This window comes from Lygodium microphyllum, chromosome 17, assembly GCF_053477565.2.
Source record: "Lygodium microphyllum isolate KBCC chromosome 17, Lygodium_microphyllum_v1.1.10, whole genome shotgun sequence".
Classification (NCBI taxonomy): Eukaryota; Viridiplantae; Streptophyta; class Polypodiopsida; order Schizaeales; family Lygodiaceae; genus Lygodium; species Lygodium microphyllum.
In genome coordinates this window covers 82,136,912-82,152,802 of record NC_141151.1, presented here as the reverse complement: position 1 = coordinate 82,152,802, position 15,891 = coordinate 82,136,912, and the positions used below count along the sequence as shown (strand labels likewise).

The 15,891-nt window shown below is 41.0% G+C and overlaps 1 protein-coding gene across 3 annotated transcripts; it reads right to left on the bottom strand.

Moving 5' to 3' along the window:
• Positions 1-1,033: 1,033 nt before the first annotated feature.
• TOPII (topoisomerase II) lies at positions 1,034-9,558 on the bottom strand. Of its 3 annotated transcripts, none has more exons than XM_087697731.1 (22): positions 9,366-9,558; positions 8,096-8,692; positions 7,574-7,866; positions 7,161-7,227; positions 6,802-7,072; positions 6,513-6,712; positions 6,218-6,427; positions 6,025-6,138; positions 5,820-5,930; positions 5,552-5,716; positions 5,269-5,454; positions 5,025-5,180; positions 4,787-4,920; positions 4,543-4,711; positions 4,248-4,436; positions 3,936-4,122; positions 3,786-3,835; positions 3,268-3,693; positions 3,069-3,183; positions 2,901-2,989; positions 2,717-2,795; positions 1,034-2,236 (listed from the first exon to the last, which is right to left on the bottom strand). In XM_087697731.1, exons 1-22 carry the CDS (start codon positions 9,417-9,419, stop codon positions 1,551-1,553), a joined length of 4,548 nt encoding a protein of 1,515 aa, XP_087553857.1. In that variant the 5' UTR covers positions 9,420-9,558; the 3' UTR covers positions 1,034-1,550. The 3 variants fall into 3 exon arrangements, with proteins under 3 accessions (XP_087553857.1, XP_087553858.1, XP_087553859.1); XM_087697732.1 differs by having other exon boundaries at positions 1,034-2,239; positions 2,723-2,795; XM_087697733.1 differs by having other exon boundaries at positions 2,723-2,795.
• Between the last annotated feature and the right edge of the window lie 6,333 nt (positions 9,559-15,891).

The window sequence follows — 15,891 nt, the reverse complement described above, 5'->3', positions numbered from 1 at the left end:
CAATGGTGGGTTCCTACGGTCCCACAAGATATAGAACCGATGGTTGTTGCGGAGGAGTCCCCATGCATTTGTAATGGTTGGTGTGTAGAGCACCTTCCCACAAGTGATGAGGCAATGGAAGCCAATTCTCCATCCATCCAAGGAGGTAGATCCATAACATTAACCCAAACAAGGCATTCATGAAGTACTCCTTCAAGGGAGAATGTGGATAACCACGATAGCCGACGAACAAGGCAAGCCAATCCCGCTCTGACTTGGTGGCAAGGATGACAAGATAGAATCCTTTTCCAACGAAGCGAAACTGGAGAAGGGTGGCCTTACCTTGGTAAGTGCCTTCAAACCATCAGGTGAACTCTTCCTCCATCGAGGGTCTCCCCAAAAAGTACAAGTTAGTAATAGTAGAAAGCAAATCAAAATACCTTTGCTTAATCCTATTAAAGGATAGGGAGACGCTTGCTTTGTGGACTTTGGCTCCTTGTTCGATCTTGGCCTCGCAATCAACGCTTCTTCTCAACTAATCGAAGCACAATGTCCTCTCCACTTCTACCATATCCACTGCATTGGATTTCAAAGCCTATTTGTAATCTTGCTTCTCATTCTACAAGTCTGATCTCATGTCCTCAATTCGCTAGTGTTTTGCAAGTCCTTACATGCATGCACAATCAATACGTGTCGCATTCTTGCACCATGATGAGGCAACCGACGTGGTACTTGGCATCTTGAAGATGAAAGGAAGTGCCAACTCTCTCTCTCTCTCTCTCTCTCTCTCTCTCTCTCTCTCTCTCTCTCTCTCTCTCTCTCTCTCTCTCTCTCTCTCTCTCTCTCTCTCTCTCACACTCACAAAGTTGTTAGAGTCACCCATGTCATTTTTCTTTGTCCTTGTACATTTTAGTGCAAGTTCTTCCACGATTTAGGTTTAAGTATAACACACTAGCATCACAACAATTTTATAATATGGCCGAGTCATCAAAGTGGCGCACTTACGACTCAAGAGATCCATGAGTTCTACTCTATTCAACTTAGAGACTCCAACTTGTTGAAAAATTGGATGATATTATTTACTCACATACGAAGCATGGTTGTCAAAAACATTGGCTTAGAACACACAACAAATCTAAGACATGTTTTGAGACTATGAATCACATGTCATCATGTGCTAGGTATAAGAGTTGCCCTCTCATGTCGTAATAGCCTGATCCATAATTTGACTTGACTTCAATAACAAAAAAGAAACACACGATAACAAGACATCATTGACTTCACCACTAGGACAAGAGGGTGGTGGGTTCCAAGGGATAGAGTCCCATTTCTCGTATAGAGAGCATGGTTGGAGGATAGGAGGGTTCCAAACATGCATGCAAGCCCTTAAGGGTGTTGGCATCTGCCATCAAGTTGATAGCAAATTTCTAAAAGAAGGGTTACTGCAAGTATGAAAAACTTACTGGAAGTGCGTGAAAATCTAAGAGAAGAGAAGCGAACCCCCAAGAGGATTACTGCACGTATGTAAGACTTACAACAGGAGCCAGAGTAGAAACAGAGATCGCAGTTTTCTACTCGGAGTCCTCAGCTTCGAAGTCTGAGTAGTCGTCTGCCTCTTCCTCGGGGCTTTCTGCATCGTCGTCGTCGTCGTCGTCGTCACTTACCACGTACTGCACCACGGCACGGTTGGCCCTCTTGGGTCGGGCGGCGGCAGCAGGGGCAGGGGCAGCTTGCCCTTCTTCTTCTTCTTGCTGGTCACCAGCTGCAATCTGCGCCAGCACAGAGCCGCTCTTCTTGTGGAAAGGGGAGGGCCTCATGCGCCTGATCTTCTGCGCAGGCGACTTGTGGGTGGGGGATGATGCTGCTGCAGCACTCGTCTCAGCAGGCAGCAGCATCTCGTCGATGAGCTTCTGGCCCTTGTTTGCCCTTTTCCGAGGGGGAGCAGCAGCAGTAACAACTGGCTTGGTTTTAGCAGCAGGCTTTGCTTTAGCAGTAGCAGGCTTTGTTTTAGCAGCAGCAGCCTTTGCTTTCTTTCCCTTTGCTCCAGCTCCACCCGCTTCCCAGTCCGAGTTATCGTCCGACAACACTTCAATGTCCTCACTGCCATCGTCTTCCCTCTCCACCACCACCTTCCTTGCTCTGCCTGCTACCTTGGGTTTGGGTATTTCCTCTTCGCTCATGTGCATTTCTATCGAAGTGGATGTAATCGCAGATTGATTGGGCTTCTCTTTGATATTGTCAGCAGCTGGAACAGAAACTACTGGAGACAGCTAAGTCAGTTTAGAATTATGAAAGCTAGTAGTACACAGTAATAGGATTCCTATAAGCAGATATAATGCAGTGTAAGAACAGTTAAGCTAGTTTACAGTCAGTAAGCATGAGAGCTAGTCACGTTGGTATTCACAGTTCTATCAGCTACTATATATAGCTATCTAACTACATACATGTACTGTACATTAATTTCTATAAAAACTAGATTATTTTCTAGTGCGTAGACAGCCTTTGTTTCAGTGTATGCGCTCAGAATGCGTGCACAAGCAACCGACGAAGGATCTGTTTGTTATCAAAACATTTGAGGTCAATTATCAGTCTCTGTATTGAACAAACAGCCTCTTTTATAATGTCAGATTCTGCACCATGAATAGAGCTTTTCCCATTATGTTTACTTTGTTTCCGGCTGATACAGTCCGTAACTATACACAATTAGTAAGCAGCCGTTCCGTGCACCAGTTTTCACCTGTACCTGCATTCTTCGAATAAGCAGCCAAACGTTCTCTGAGGTTCAAACCTAGACCCTCATCGTCACTCTCGTTTTCCTGTTTTCATCACGAAAACCCAACATTAAACTTGTTTTCTCATTTAGACGAACCAAACTACATGAAACACCTGAACAAAACAGGCTCAATGCTGCTCATGAAAACCTGGGCCAGTGGTGGATTTGACAGCATTGCCTCTTTTTTCTGTGGTGGTAGTTTTGCTTTTCCTGCTCCTTCACCAGCAGTAATTTTTTCTGTCGAAAGCAACAAAGGCTCGGTTAGATTTAGCTGCAAATGCTGTGTCCTATTGATTTCATGAATTTCACAACTCACTTTTGGCTTCTCCTGCAACCCTCTTTGCTGGAGCACGTTTAGCCTGCCTTCCTCCTTCCTTTGACATATGATTTAGCTCATATTCTTCTTCTTTTGCTTCTTCCAGCTCTTGGACCTATCAAAATCACTTCAACAACTTGTAACCGAGAATTCGAGGTGCATTGACATTTACATTTCACAAGTAGTTTCAGAACCATACATCTAACTGTTGAAGGAAAGCATCCAAGTCTTTGATCCAGAGTGATTTGGGTGTGGCTTTTCTGAGCTCTTCCACATCACCTTCCAGCTTGTCACGATCGTTGCATAGGCTTTGTACCTTCTCCAGAGTCAGACTTCCAATCGGCATAGACAGCAAATACTCGTAATCTCCAGCTCTGATACCTTTAATAGTCTCCTCCGTGTCATTGCTGTCTTCTCCTTCAGGACTGCTACTCCCAGCAACTACTGGCTCTGATGATTTTGATTTCTTGGGGAAGGGAGTAAACCCTTTGGCTTTCAGTTCCACCAAGAGCTCCGCTCGCTTCCTGTTATTCACAATTATCTCTCCTTTGACCACACCCAGGACAAACCTGACCTTGTTGTCAAGTTTGAGCAACTCCAGGTTTAAGTTCTCTAATTGAACTTCCTGCAGAAAGTATCACCGATGGGAGTTCAAAAAGTTGTGCCTTTGACCAGTCTTTGCATTTTTTCTGTAAGAGATTCTAAAGCAAATCTCACCTTCCGTTTCACATACAACTCCAAGCGGATGGTGTAAAACGCCTCCAGTACTGTATTGTAATGAACAGTCAGGTCAAAGTTGATTGATTAAAACTATATTTCAGGCTTAGACTTGACACAAGGACAAATTATGAAATGCTTTAGACATACTTTGCTCTGGGGTCTCAAACTTGTGAATGAGACCTCGAGCATCAAAAAGATGCATGTTACTGGTGCTTATGGTGGTGGTCAGCTTAAATTTCTTCAAAATGCCCTCTGCCAGAGCAATTGCCATGTTGTTCTCTGAGAGTTGAACTTCAAAATTCACACGTGTATCTGTGTTGTGCTCCCGATAATCCTATATGGAAAGGCATTTCAACTACAAATTAATTCCTGCACAATGTGAAAATCTGTCCTGAATTGTATGACAAAGTCCACAAGAGTCTAAAACAAGAACACAGTTGTGGAAGTGAAGAAAGTTACGCGGATAAATGGCTCTTTTGATTTGTCTGTGGGGTTCATCATCCCTTCTAGAAACTCCTTGTAGTCCTGAGTCCACTTCCTGACAGGGAGTTCTGTGATCCTTATAGTGGTTTCATCCACTTGTTCATACACACCACTGAGGGTGTATGTCCTTCCAGATTCCTTGGTGACAGTATGCTCAATGGTTCCCTAAGGAGCAAAATTACAAAACAGCATTAACAACCAAACAGAAACAACAATCTTTGCCCTTCCATGTGAAAGAATGAAAAACTGATGGATAAGGTAAATTAAAGACCTTGAAGCCCTTGTACCAAGGATCCATCGGTACCATAGGTTGTCCATCAAGAAGTTTCTGTATATTGGCCACAATATCTCTAGGACTGTAATTGGGAACAAATGTGCTCCACCCGGTTCCAATACCCTCACTTCCATTTACCAAAACCAGAGGGATGATAGGACAGTACCTGCAATGAGGATAAGATTGGTCAGCATGAGGCAACAAGAGTACCCTTACCACCACAAAATACTTGTGCACCTACCAGATAGGTTCAATAGATTGTCCATCCTCTTTAAGGTAATCCAGAAGAATGTCATCCTCTTTGGGGAAAAGGAATCTTGTGATGGGGGATAAACATGTGAAGATATATCGACCACTGGCATGATCTTTCCCACCCTGTGTGCATAACAAAGAAGGATGACATTTTAAAAACATTCAGAAATACAGAGTATCCTACTAAGGCTAATAACTTCTTTGAGTGCATTGGAGAATAACCTCACCTGACTCCTTGTTCCAAATTGCCCAAGGGGAGACAGCAAGTTAATGTTGTTGCTTCCTACATAGTTCTGTGCCATTCCTATTATGGTGCTCACAAGACTTTGCTCACCATGGTGGTAAGCAGAGTGCTCCGAGACATAACCAGAAAACTGTGCAACCTGGTTTCCATGTATCACATTCAGTACGTGAAGCAATAACATGCAGTGCTTACTTACAGAACTCGACTGTTTGACTAACAAGCAATACCTTTGCTTGTGTGACAAAGTTACGTTTGAAGGAGCAGAATAGGATTTTCCGCTGGCCTGGTTTCAACCCATCCACCATGGAGGGGATGGACCGTGACAAATCAGCCATTGAGAATAATATGAGCTCCTTGTTGACAAAGTCACTGTATTTGATGACCTTCACCGATTGATCCAAATACGTTCCCGGCTGTGACAGGCCCCCACATACATCAAATATGAGCTCATATAAAGTTACACTTAGGAATCTATTTTCTTAACAATGGTCATATATGTAAGCTTCTTACTTCATATTGGCGAAGCCAATTTTTGCGGGCATCGATTTTCTTCTTGCTGAATGCCATTTCAATAGCATCTCCATCTTCCGCAGTTTCCCATGAAAACTCTTTCTTGTTCTTTTCTAGGTCTCTGAAGTACTCTTTGCCCTCTTTAGCAGTACTTGTACCCAGACCCTGTAGAATTATTAAAGCACTGGATTATGCAAGAACTTCCAACTTGCACATATTATCAAAATATTTGTCTTCAATTTAGCATAGATCTCTAGCTTGAGAAAACCTTATAATACTTGATGCTCCAGCCTGTTGTATGTCCATCGAGTGAATCCTTCCATGCTTCATATTCTGGCATGGTATAAAACGACAGAACTTTTCCACTCTTATGGGTAGCCTGGTCAAACGCCAAAAGTCAGGGAAACATAGCCAAAGACCCCTCCCTCCTTTTACTCAAGTTTGCTGTATGGCCCTGTATGACCAAGAATTACCTTCACAATCGGTGTTATGAATTCCACAAGGAAGGATGGAACTTTTAAGAGAGATGGCCAGAAGGAATGAATGAAGTTGATGAGCAAACCCTTGATATGAGAGCCATCATGATCCTGCAAATTTTCATCTGGTTAACTATCTACATCTCAACAATTGAAGAGAACTTCTGGAGTTAAAATGCCCGCAGCTTGCCTGATCTGTCATTATCATCAAATGTCCGTATCTTAGTGATTTTACACTGTCATACTCCTTGCCGTGCTGCAGGCCCAGAATCTGCTTTATGTAGTTTATTTCTTGGTTCTCCATAATCTGTTTATGGCTAGCCTCACGTACATTGAGAAGCTTTCCTCGGAGAGGAAAGACACCATACCGATTCCGCCCCACCACGCTGATACCACTCATCTGCAAAATTGAGCTAACATTGTTAAGTCACAGGTTTTCAACTATTTTTGCATCAACCATTATCAGCATTATTCAAGGCCCTTACAGCAAGCGCTTTAGCTGAGTCTCCTTCCGTTAAAATCAGAGTGCAGTCTTCAGAGTACCTTCCACCGGCATCATTTGCATCATCAAGCTTAGTGATGCCAGTTAATCTTTGTCGCTTCGCCCCATCATTTTTCTTCAGTTCCTTGCTTTGCTTAAAGTCGGCCCATGTAAGGACATTTTCGACAACTCCGCATTTTGCAACTAGATACAACCAAGGGAAAGAACATGCTTCAGCTCTCCTGTTTGTGGAACTTTCAAGGCTGTCTACTTTCAAGAAATTCTGTTGTTACCTTTTTTCATGAACTCTTGAGAGAGCTCACACTTCGACCCAAAGCTGCTTTGACGAGTTGTCAATGTTTCTTTGGTTTGCGAGTCAAATGCAGGATTGTCAATCAAAGAATTGACAAAGACCCACATGTGATTTTTTATTTGGAAGGGCTTGACCCCAGCATTCTTATTCTTCTTATTTACAATAGCCATGACATGATTCACTATTTGATCTGTCACATATTGTACATGACTGCCTCCCTTGATTGTGGCAATGGAATTGACAAAGCTGACCTGAAGTCCCACCATATGAACAGTTGATTTCAGAAACCTATTCCACATTCATTCCTTTCTTAGAAATAGTCAAGATACAGAAATATACCTGCTGGAATTGACCATCACTCAAGCTTACACAGACCTCCCAGCGATCATTGACACGCTCATAAATCCTGAAATATTAAAAATGATTTAACACAAATTGTCCAAGCATGAGGGAATGCATCATTCAAGTAGCCTGCTTTCTCTAGATATGAGCACCAAAGAGGATCGTGTATCTTTCAACAAGTAAGATGCTTATGAAACTCTGGCCCTAAATGGTAGCACAATTTTGTTTGAATTTATGGGAATTAACAGGCAAATGAATCATACAAGATAATTATAATTCTCCCTGCAGATAAATTTCATTGCAGAAGGTTCATAACCATTCAAAAAAGCCAAGTGTACAAATTTTGCATCAATACAAAGAGGTCAATACAAATTGTACTCAATATTACAATATGACAAACTATTTCTCACCTCGGAAGTGGCTCTTCTCTTTTACTGTTGACAGTGTCAAGGTACAGACCAACATAATCCTGAAAGGATTTGATAGGCAACCGCTGGCCATTCAGCTCTACCTTGACCGTCTTTCCAAGGCATCCAGCAAGGTCCAGTACTCTCTTGCTCATGAGGGCCACAACATCATCTTCAAGAGTAGCCATGTGAAACTTAGCAAGGTCGGGCTTAAATGTTACTTTGGTCCAATTCTCATTGGCTTTGCAATTTGTAATGATAGGTTCTGACTTGCTGCTCATATTGTTTTTAAATACCTGTGTGGGAGCATTTCAGAATTAATGGCTAGATGGTACAACAACAAACTAATCTAGTGTTTGGCATCTATATTCTTCTACTAAGGCAACCTATTGACAGCAGATTAAAATTAGTAAACTCTATAAATTTTCTAATTAGGCAATTTATTCTATTTTCTAAGGAACAGTACCTGGGATTAAGTTAAACTGACTTAATAACAAAATCAGAGCAGAGTTCTTGTAAGCATACCTGCTTATAACGCCGCAAGCGCCCACCATCTGCTGTCTCTATGGTGAACTCAGTTGAGAAGATGTTGGCCAACTTTGCTCCATATCCATTTCTTCCACCTGTAGTTTTCTTCTGAGAGTCATCATAGTTGCTGCTTGTCAGCAAATGTCCAAAAATCATCTCTGGAACATACACGCCTTCCTCACTATGGATCTCAACTGGCACACCATCTCCATTGTTATAGACACTAATTATGTTCTGTTCAACATTTATCTCCACCTTCACAGAGTCCATCTTTAGATCTCTCTGTTTGTTATCTGCAGCATTCACCAAGATCTCATCAAAGATCTTGTAAAGCCCAGGAACATATGTGACACTCCTGAACACTAGGCTTTGCCCCTCATACACCCATAGGTTCTGCGTATGCCTCTCAATGGAGCCAACATACGTATCTGGCCTGAGCAAGATGTGTTCAAGTTGAGTCTTCTTCTGGTAAGTCTCCTCGATAGTCTTTTCTTGTCGACCTGCAACAATGTTTGCACCAGAGCTTGATTGCAGAGGCTTCACATTTGGTTTTGATGAAGGCAGGCTATCTCCGTTGGCCTTGCTTTTAGAACCCTAGTGAGAGAAAGAAAAAGAATGCAATTTAAATCAAGCACTTGGTGGGATGGTTTTCTGCAGAATTTCAAATTAAACATGCTGCATTATTCTCTGCTCTAATGTTCTTTCCATTACAATGGAGGCCTGATGCTGGTTCTTTTGTGATGAACAAGAATTTCTGATACCAATTCATACAAGGCAATTTCAAATCAAACCTAGAGCAGAATGTTTTCTGCACGATTTCAAATCAAACATGGTGCAGCTCCATTCTCTGCTCTGATGTTCTTTCCACTGCAATGCCTGGCACTCTTTCTTTTGTTATGAGCAAGGATTTCTGGTACTTATTCAAACAAAGAATTTCTAAGCAAACCTTGTGCAGGGTTATTTTCTGCACAATTTCAAATCAAACATGGTGCAGGATCACTCTCTGCTTTAATGTTCTTCCCTAATACTACTTCTTCCGTGATGACCAACGATTTCGGATACTTATTATGAGAAACAACTTCCGATACTTATTGTGAAGGAGGAATCAAAAGGCGTGGTACACTGTGCGGCTAAGCGGACGCAGAGTAAAAAGGAAATAAGTGATCTGAAACCCTAGGACCAGAAAAGGACCTTAACGAAGGCGGATAAGCACGAAATGGAGCCACAAGAACACAGACAAGCGCACAAAGACGGATGCGAGAGGAACCTTCTTCTTCGAGGCAACGCCGATGTTCTCCTGATCGACGAGGACGGCCTCCATGACAGTTCGGGTCTGAGGGAGGTAGGGCCTTTCTTCTCTTCCTTACCTGTCTGCTCTCCCCTCTGCCTCTGCCTCTCTCTCTCTCTCTCTCTCTCTCTCTCTCTCTCTCTCTTTTTTTTTTCGTAAATCTCTCTCTCTCTCTCTCTCTCTCTCTCGTCCACCTCCTCTCCTCTCGCTTCTCGCTCTCGTCCAGCTTCTTTTCCCGGTTTGGGATGTTTTACCTCTCCATTTGAAATTCAAAAACATTAACGTCTCATTGGCAAAGGTTGCCTTCACACGTTGATCCTTACACCCTGCACACATGAGGTAACGGACCTTGAACTCGGTCTGTGCCCGTCCCGCTAACAATAGCCCTTTTTCATGCATACGTGAAGCTAGGTAACACACATATTTTCACAAAGGTTGAGGTCTTCTTACAACACCTCACTCAATTTTATAAATCTTTAAATCCATTTACATTATAATTTGGTTATATTGAAGGCGATTCCCAAACCATTAGAGCGCTCCCAAACCTCCCGACCCTTCCCAAACATTTGAAGAGTTTGAAATTTAACTTTAAATTTCTTCTCTTTTTTAATACACATTTTTAATTAAAAGATTTTAAAAGCCCTCTCTCTCTCTCTCTCTCTCATGCATGCTCCCCGTGGGGAAGTCGAATGATGAGGGTGGAGGATAAACAATTGCATGCTGCCAAAAGGACAAGGCGGAGGAGCAGCAAGGTGGGCACGAACCTCCCCCCCCCCCTCCCTCTCTCTCTCTCTCTCTCTCTCTCTCTCTCTCTCTCTCTCTCTCTCTCATGCACACATGCACCTCGTGGGGGAGCCAAAGGACAAGGGATGGAGGAAAGATGACCACACGTCGAAGGACAAGGCGAAGGAGAGTTGACAACATGGCAAAGAAGTAACAAGGTAGCCGATGGCTGAGGGGCCCATACTATAGTCAGATTCAAGCCATCATTACGATAGGAGACGAAGGAGACTTGCCCTCAATACATTAGCAAGACAGCCCTATATCACATTATGATTGGGATCATGTGTTGATCTTGACATTTAGAGAGGAGCACTATAGCTAGACATTTTATACATTTAGTATTTAAGACATAGAAATCTTTAGATGTTAGCCTTATACTAGGATGCATTTTTCTTTTTTATGATGGCATTGGACAAAGATGTGCTTTGGTTTTGTTTCATAAGCCACAAAGCCTCTCTCTCTCTCTCTCTCTCTCTCTCTCTCTCTCTCTCTCTCTCTCTCTCTCTCTCTCTCTCTCTCTCTCTCTCTCTCTCTCTCTCTCATATGTGCACACAACTCCCCATGGGGCAGTCGAAGGAGAAGGTGAAAAACATCAAAACAGCAACATATTGGAGGAGAGAATAGTAGCGGCAACATGGCTAAGGAGATTATGGTGGCAGCAACATGGCAAAGGAGCAACAACAACAAGTTGGGTGCAAACAAGGCGATAGCAAGGTAGGGCAGGTGGGGCGGCAGCAAGCCAGGGTGGGCGGGGTGGGCACAGTGGGTGGCAACAAGCTAGGGCAAGCAAGGCGCAACAACATTGGTACATTTGGTAAGGAGTAGCAAAGCAGTCGTTGTGTGTGTGTGTGTGTGAGGAAGTGAGGGAGAGAGAAATTTGGGTGGAGAGAGAGAGAGAGAGATAATAAAATTTTAGATGAAGGGAGAAGAGAGAACAAAATAAAAAATTTAAACATTGAGAGAAAAAAATAGAAATTTTGAGGAAAAAACTTAGAGATAGAGGAAAGGAATTTGGAGGGGGTTAGCAAAAAAGAATAAGAAGAGAAAGAAAACACGCACACAAAGGGGGGGTGGAGAGAGAGAGGGGGGGGAGGAAGGGAGAGAGAAATTTGGATAGAGAGAGAGGAAAAAATTTGGACTGGGAGGGGGGAGAGAGATAGAGAGAAGAATAAGAAAATTTGGGGAGGGAAAGCAAGCGAGAGAAAAAATTTAGGGGGGAGAGAGAGAGAGAGAGAGAGAGAGAGAGATTTAGAAAGAGAAAATTTGGAGAGTGAGGGAAGTGAAGTTGTTGTGCTACTTCTCTCACGAAGTCGCTTTATGGCAACTTCACACGAAGTAGCCTAGAGTTCCTTGTTTCGCGCATAGAACGCTAGTAAAAATATTTAATGGACAATGTTTGGACCATAACAATACTTTTTTTCTTCGTCTCACTGTCATGGTTCCTCATCATTGAAAGCACCCAAATTTTGTCAAGATACCCTATGCATCCCTCATATGCATAGTGTATTAGGGTCCGTTCTAGTGCCATGAAAAACCAAGATTTAATGTTAATTGAATCATTAAATTTGAAGAATAGCATTAGAAACTCTTTAAAAAAATGTTTTGTAAATTTAAAAGTCATTTTAGTTATAACTAGCGTTCCACGCACGCTTCGCATGCACAGAACACTAGGTCGCTTCACGGCAACTTCGCTGCCTCAAAGCGGCAAGCGAAGTTGGCACGGCAACTTCGTTCAACAATCCATTCCTCATCTTTCTCTCTCCTCTTTTTCCTCTCTTTCTCTCTCTCCCCCAAATTCCCTATGTCTATTTTTTCTCTCTCTCTCTTTCTTTGCCTTCTATTTTAGTTTATTTTTCTTTTCTCCTGGTTCTCTCTCTCTCTCTCTCTCTCTTCTTCTTTGCCTTCTATTTTAGTTTATTTTTCTTTTCTCCTAGTTCTCTCTCTCTCTCTCTTTCTCTTCCCGCTTTTCTTTTCTCTCTCTCTCTCTCTCTCTCTCTCTCTCTCTCTCTCTCTCTCTCTCTCTCTCCCCCCTTTTATTCTCCCCCCTCTCTCCTCTCTTTTCCTTCTCTCTCCCTCTCCTCTTTTTTCCTTTTTTTTCTTCTTCTTCTCTCTCTCTTCATTCTCTTTTTAAAATTTTTCTTTTCTCTCTCTCTCTCTCTCTCTTCTTTGTCTCTCTCTCCTCTATTTTTTATTCTCTCTCTTTTTAAATTTTATATTTTCTCTCTCTATAATTCTCTCTGCATGTTCTCTCTCTCTCTCTCTCTCTCTCTCTTCTATTATTATTATTATTCTTCTTCTTTTTCTTCTTTCACTTTCTTTCCCCCCCCCCTCTCAGTCTCTCTTAAAGTATGTAAATTTTATATTTTCCCTATATATAATTCTCTCTTTATATTTATATTCTCTCTCTTCTTCTCCTCTCTCTCTCTCTTAAATTTTATATTTCCTCTCTCTATAATTCTCTTTCTCTCTGTCCCCCCTCTCTCTCCCTCCCTCTCCTCTTCTTTCTTTTTTGCTCTTTGTATATTTCTCTATCTCTCTCTCCTTATTTTAATTAAAAAGAAAGTTTTTCTTTTCTCTTTCTTTTAAATTTTATATTTCCTTTCTCTATAATTCTATCTCTATGTTCAAATTCTTTCTCTATAATTCTTCTTCTTATTTTCTCCCTCTCATTTTCTTCTCTCTGTCTCTCTCCCCCCTCTCTCCTCTCTTTTCCTTTTTTCTTTTCTTCTCTCTTTCTCTCTCTTAAATTTTATATTTCTTCTCTCTATAATTCTCTTTCTTTTCTTTTAAATTTTATCTTTCCTCTCTCTATAATTCTCTCACCGTATTCAAATTTTTATCTTCTTCTTCTTATTTTCTCTCTCTCATTTTCTTCTCTTTGTCTCTCTCCCCCTCTCTCCTCTCTTTTCCTTTTTTCTTTTTCTCTCTCTCTCTCTTAAATTTTATATTTTTGATGCGCAGATCGGTCGCAGATAGCTCACGTGATGAATCCCGGAAGGTCCCCAAGAACAAAGTACTCTACTTTTTAGCACAAAAACCCATGTAAAAGCATGCACGACAAGAGGCAAGAGACAAATTGGGTTCAATCTCCCCCATGCCTTGTGTGAGCGCTTCACAAAGCATGTATTTAATGTATATTTCCAATCTTCATGCTCAATAATAGCCCAATTACAAAAATATGACAAGCTTTTAGCTTTTGAGTTTGCTTTCTACCAAAAATAGTAAAATAAAGCTAATGGACGGTGCCCATAGTGTCTGGCACGCCCAATCTCAATGTCCAAATAGAAATAACATATCCAGGCGCATAAGCGCATACAAAATAATAATAAATAATCGATGTCTCTATAGACATAACAAAATATAGGCGTGGCGCCTATCAAAATCTAGTCCAAGAGTCGAAAACCCGCTAGACTCCAATGCTTTCCTCCGCCACTGCTGCTATCTCTACACATCAACTGAAGCATTCACAATCGTTAGTAAAATAACACAATTAAACCGACAAAAGTGAATACCTAGCAGTCTTCAGCTACATAAATAAATCAACTGGTTAGAAATAAATCCTAACCTTAATTTATTACGAGTGCGCACTCTAAACTCATAAACGTTTATTAATTTAATATGCATTTTGCGGAATCACCCGCTATGGAATCACCCATGTACACACTAAATTAATGAAACGCCCGAAAAGGACAGGCGTCCCCATCAACTTCTCGCACAAAGAATCCTCTTTGCGTATGAGCCCCGGTTATCTAAGTTTACGGAATCCACCGTAAAACCTCACGGAATCCACCGTGGAATATGCCTCCTGGCATCATACCCCCGGGGTGGGATAGCAATTGACCTCAATTGCTATTAGCTCAATGTGGAGCTAACAGAGTGGGGAAAGCATTTAGGTCTCTAGCGTGCATCCATTGTGCTTCCTCTACAGGATGGTTCTTAAATTTCACTAGATATCTAGAATACCTTCGGCCAGTTCTAGTGGTCATGTAGTCAGTGTCTATGATGGCTTCTGGTTCAAGTATTTCAGTCTCTTCTTCTAGTAAAGGTGGGTTTTCATAGACAGGGTGGATAGGTAATTGGCCTCTAAATGGTCTCAATAAACTAATATGAAATGTATTATGAATTTTCCAATGAGATGGCAGTTCTAACTTGAATGCATTGTCATTAATCTTATGAATGATTCTAAATGGTCCGTAGAATCTAGGAGCTAATTTGACAACTGGATATCTATCTACACTTTGCAGTCTACGCTTTTCTATTCTAAGCCAAACATAATCATCAACTTTGAAATTCATGGCTTGTCTTTTCTTGTTGGCTTGTTTGGTATATGATTGTTGGGCTTTAGCAATCATATCCTTTACCTCATCAAAAATAGTGTTATGCATAATAGCAATATCATCGGCACTTTGTATTCTATTAGACAAAGATGCAATAGGTGTAGATAATCTATATCCATAAATAACTTCAAAAGGTGCTTTCTTTGTAGATGTGTGCGGTGTATTGTTATATGCAAACTGTAATAAATGCAAATGAGTATCCCATGTCTGAGGTTTAGAGATAGTGTATGCACGTAAAAGATCTAGAATGGTGCTATTTGTGGCTTCTGTTTGTCCATTTGTTTCTGGATGAAATGCAGATGAGAAATCAATTTTTGTGTCTAGATTTGCAAACAGTGTAATCCAAAAATTATTACAAAATCTAGAATCTCTATCTGAAATAATCACTTTCGGCAATCCATGGTTAGTAAAAACAATTTTCAAAAATAACTGTGCTGCTTGTGATGCTGTTAAAGTTTTCTTACATGCAATGAAATATGCTTGCTTACTAAATCTATCTACAATTGTCCAAATCATGTCATGGTTAGATTTAGTATTTGGTAAACCAGTAATGAAATCCATAGATATATGTTCCCAAGGTTTAGATGGAATAGATAAAGGCATTAATAGTCCATACTGTTTACCATGATGTCTCTTTATTCTTTGACAAATCAAACATTCAGAAACAAAATTAGATACATCTGCATCCATATGCGGCCAATAAAAATCTTCAGTTAACATGCGTAATGTAGAAATGATACCTCTATGACCTTGATATGGGGGACAATGAATTTCATTCAAAACAAAAGATCGAAATGGAATAGTAACACACAGTCTCTTTTCAAAGAACATGAATCCATCATTATATGACAATGAATCAACAGGAATGAAATTATTTTGAACTAATTTTTGCCAATCAGAATGAAAAGTAATATCCTGGTGATATGTGTCTTTCATGGCAATCAAAGAATCAAAAGATATGATAGAAATATTATGAATTGCAGGTCTTCTACTCAATGCATCAGCAACTACATTTTCTTTTCCAGGTTGGTATTGAATGATAGGATGGAAACTTTGAATGAATGAAGCCCATTTGATATGACGGTCAGAAATTTGGGGTTGGCTAAGTAGATGTCTAATGCTTTGCTGGTCAGTCTTTATCATGAATTCTGAACCCATTAAATAATGCTTCCATTGTTTTAATGCTTGGACAACTGCTAAGAGTTCCTTGTCATAAGTGGAATATTTGAGCTCAGAGGATTTCAGCTTAGAACTAGAATATGCTATTGGATGGTTGTCTTGCATTAGCACGGCTCCTATTCCTGATCCGCTAGCATCGGTCACAACTAAAAAGAATGGTCTGTTAAAGTCAGGCAATTGTAGAACAGGGGCATTGGTTAATGCAC

What these genes read in the sequence shown, in the direction of transcription:
- TOPII (XM_087697731.1), bottom strand. Translation starts at nt 9,419, where the DNA reads ATGGAGGCCGTCCTCGTCGATCAGGAGAACATCGGCGTTGCCTCGAAG. An exon ending in AGTTGTATGTGAAACGGAAG is followed by an intron (nt 3,694 to 3,785) that starts GTGAGATTTGCT and finishes TACTTTCTGCAG; the next exon opens with GAAGTTCAATTAGAGAACTT. An exon ending in CAAATCCACCACTGGCCCAG is followed by an intron (nt 2,796 to 2,900) that starts GTTTTCATGAGC and finishes TGATGAAAACAG; the next exon opens with GAAAACGAGAGTGACGATGA.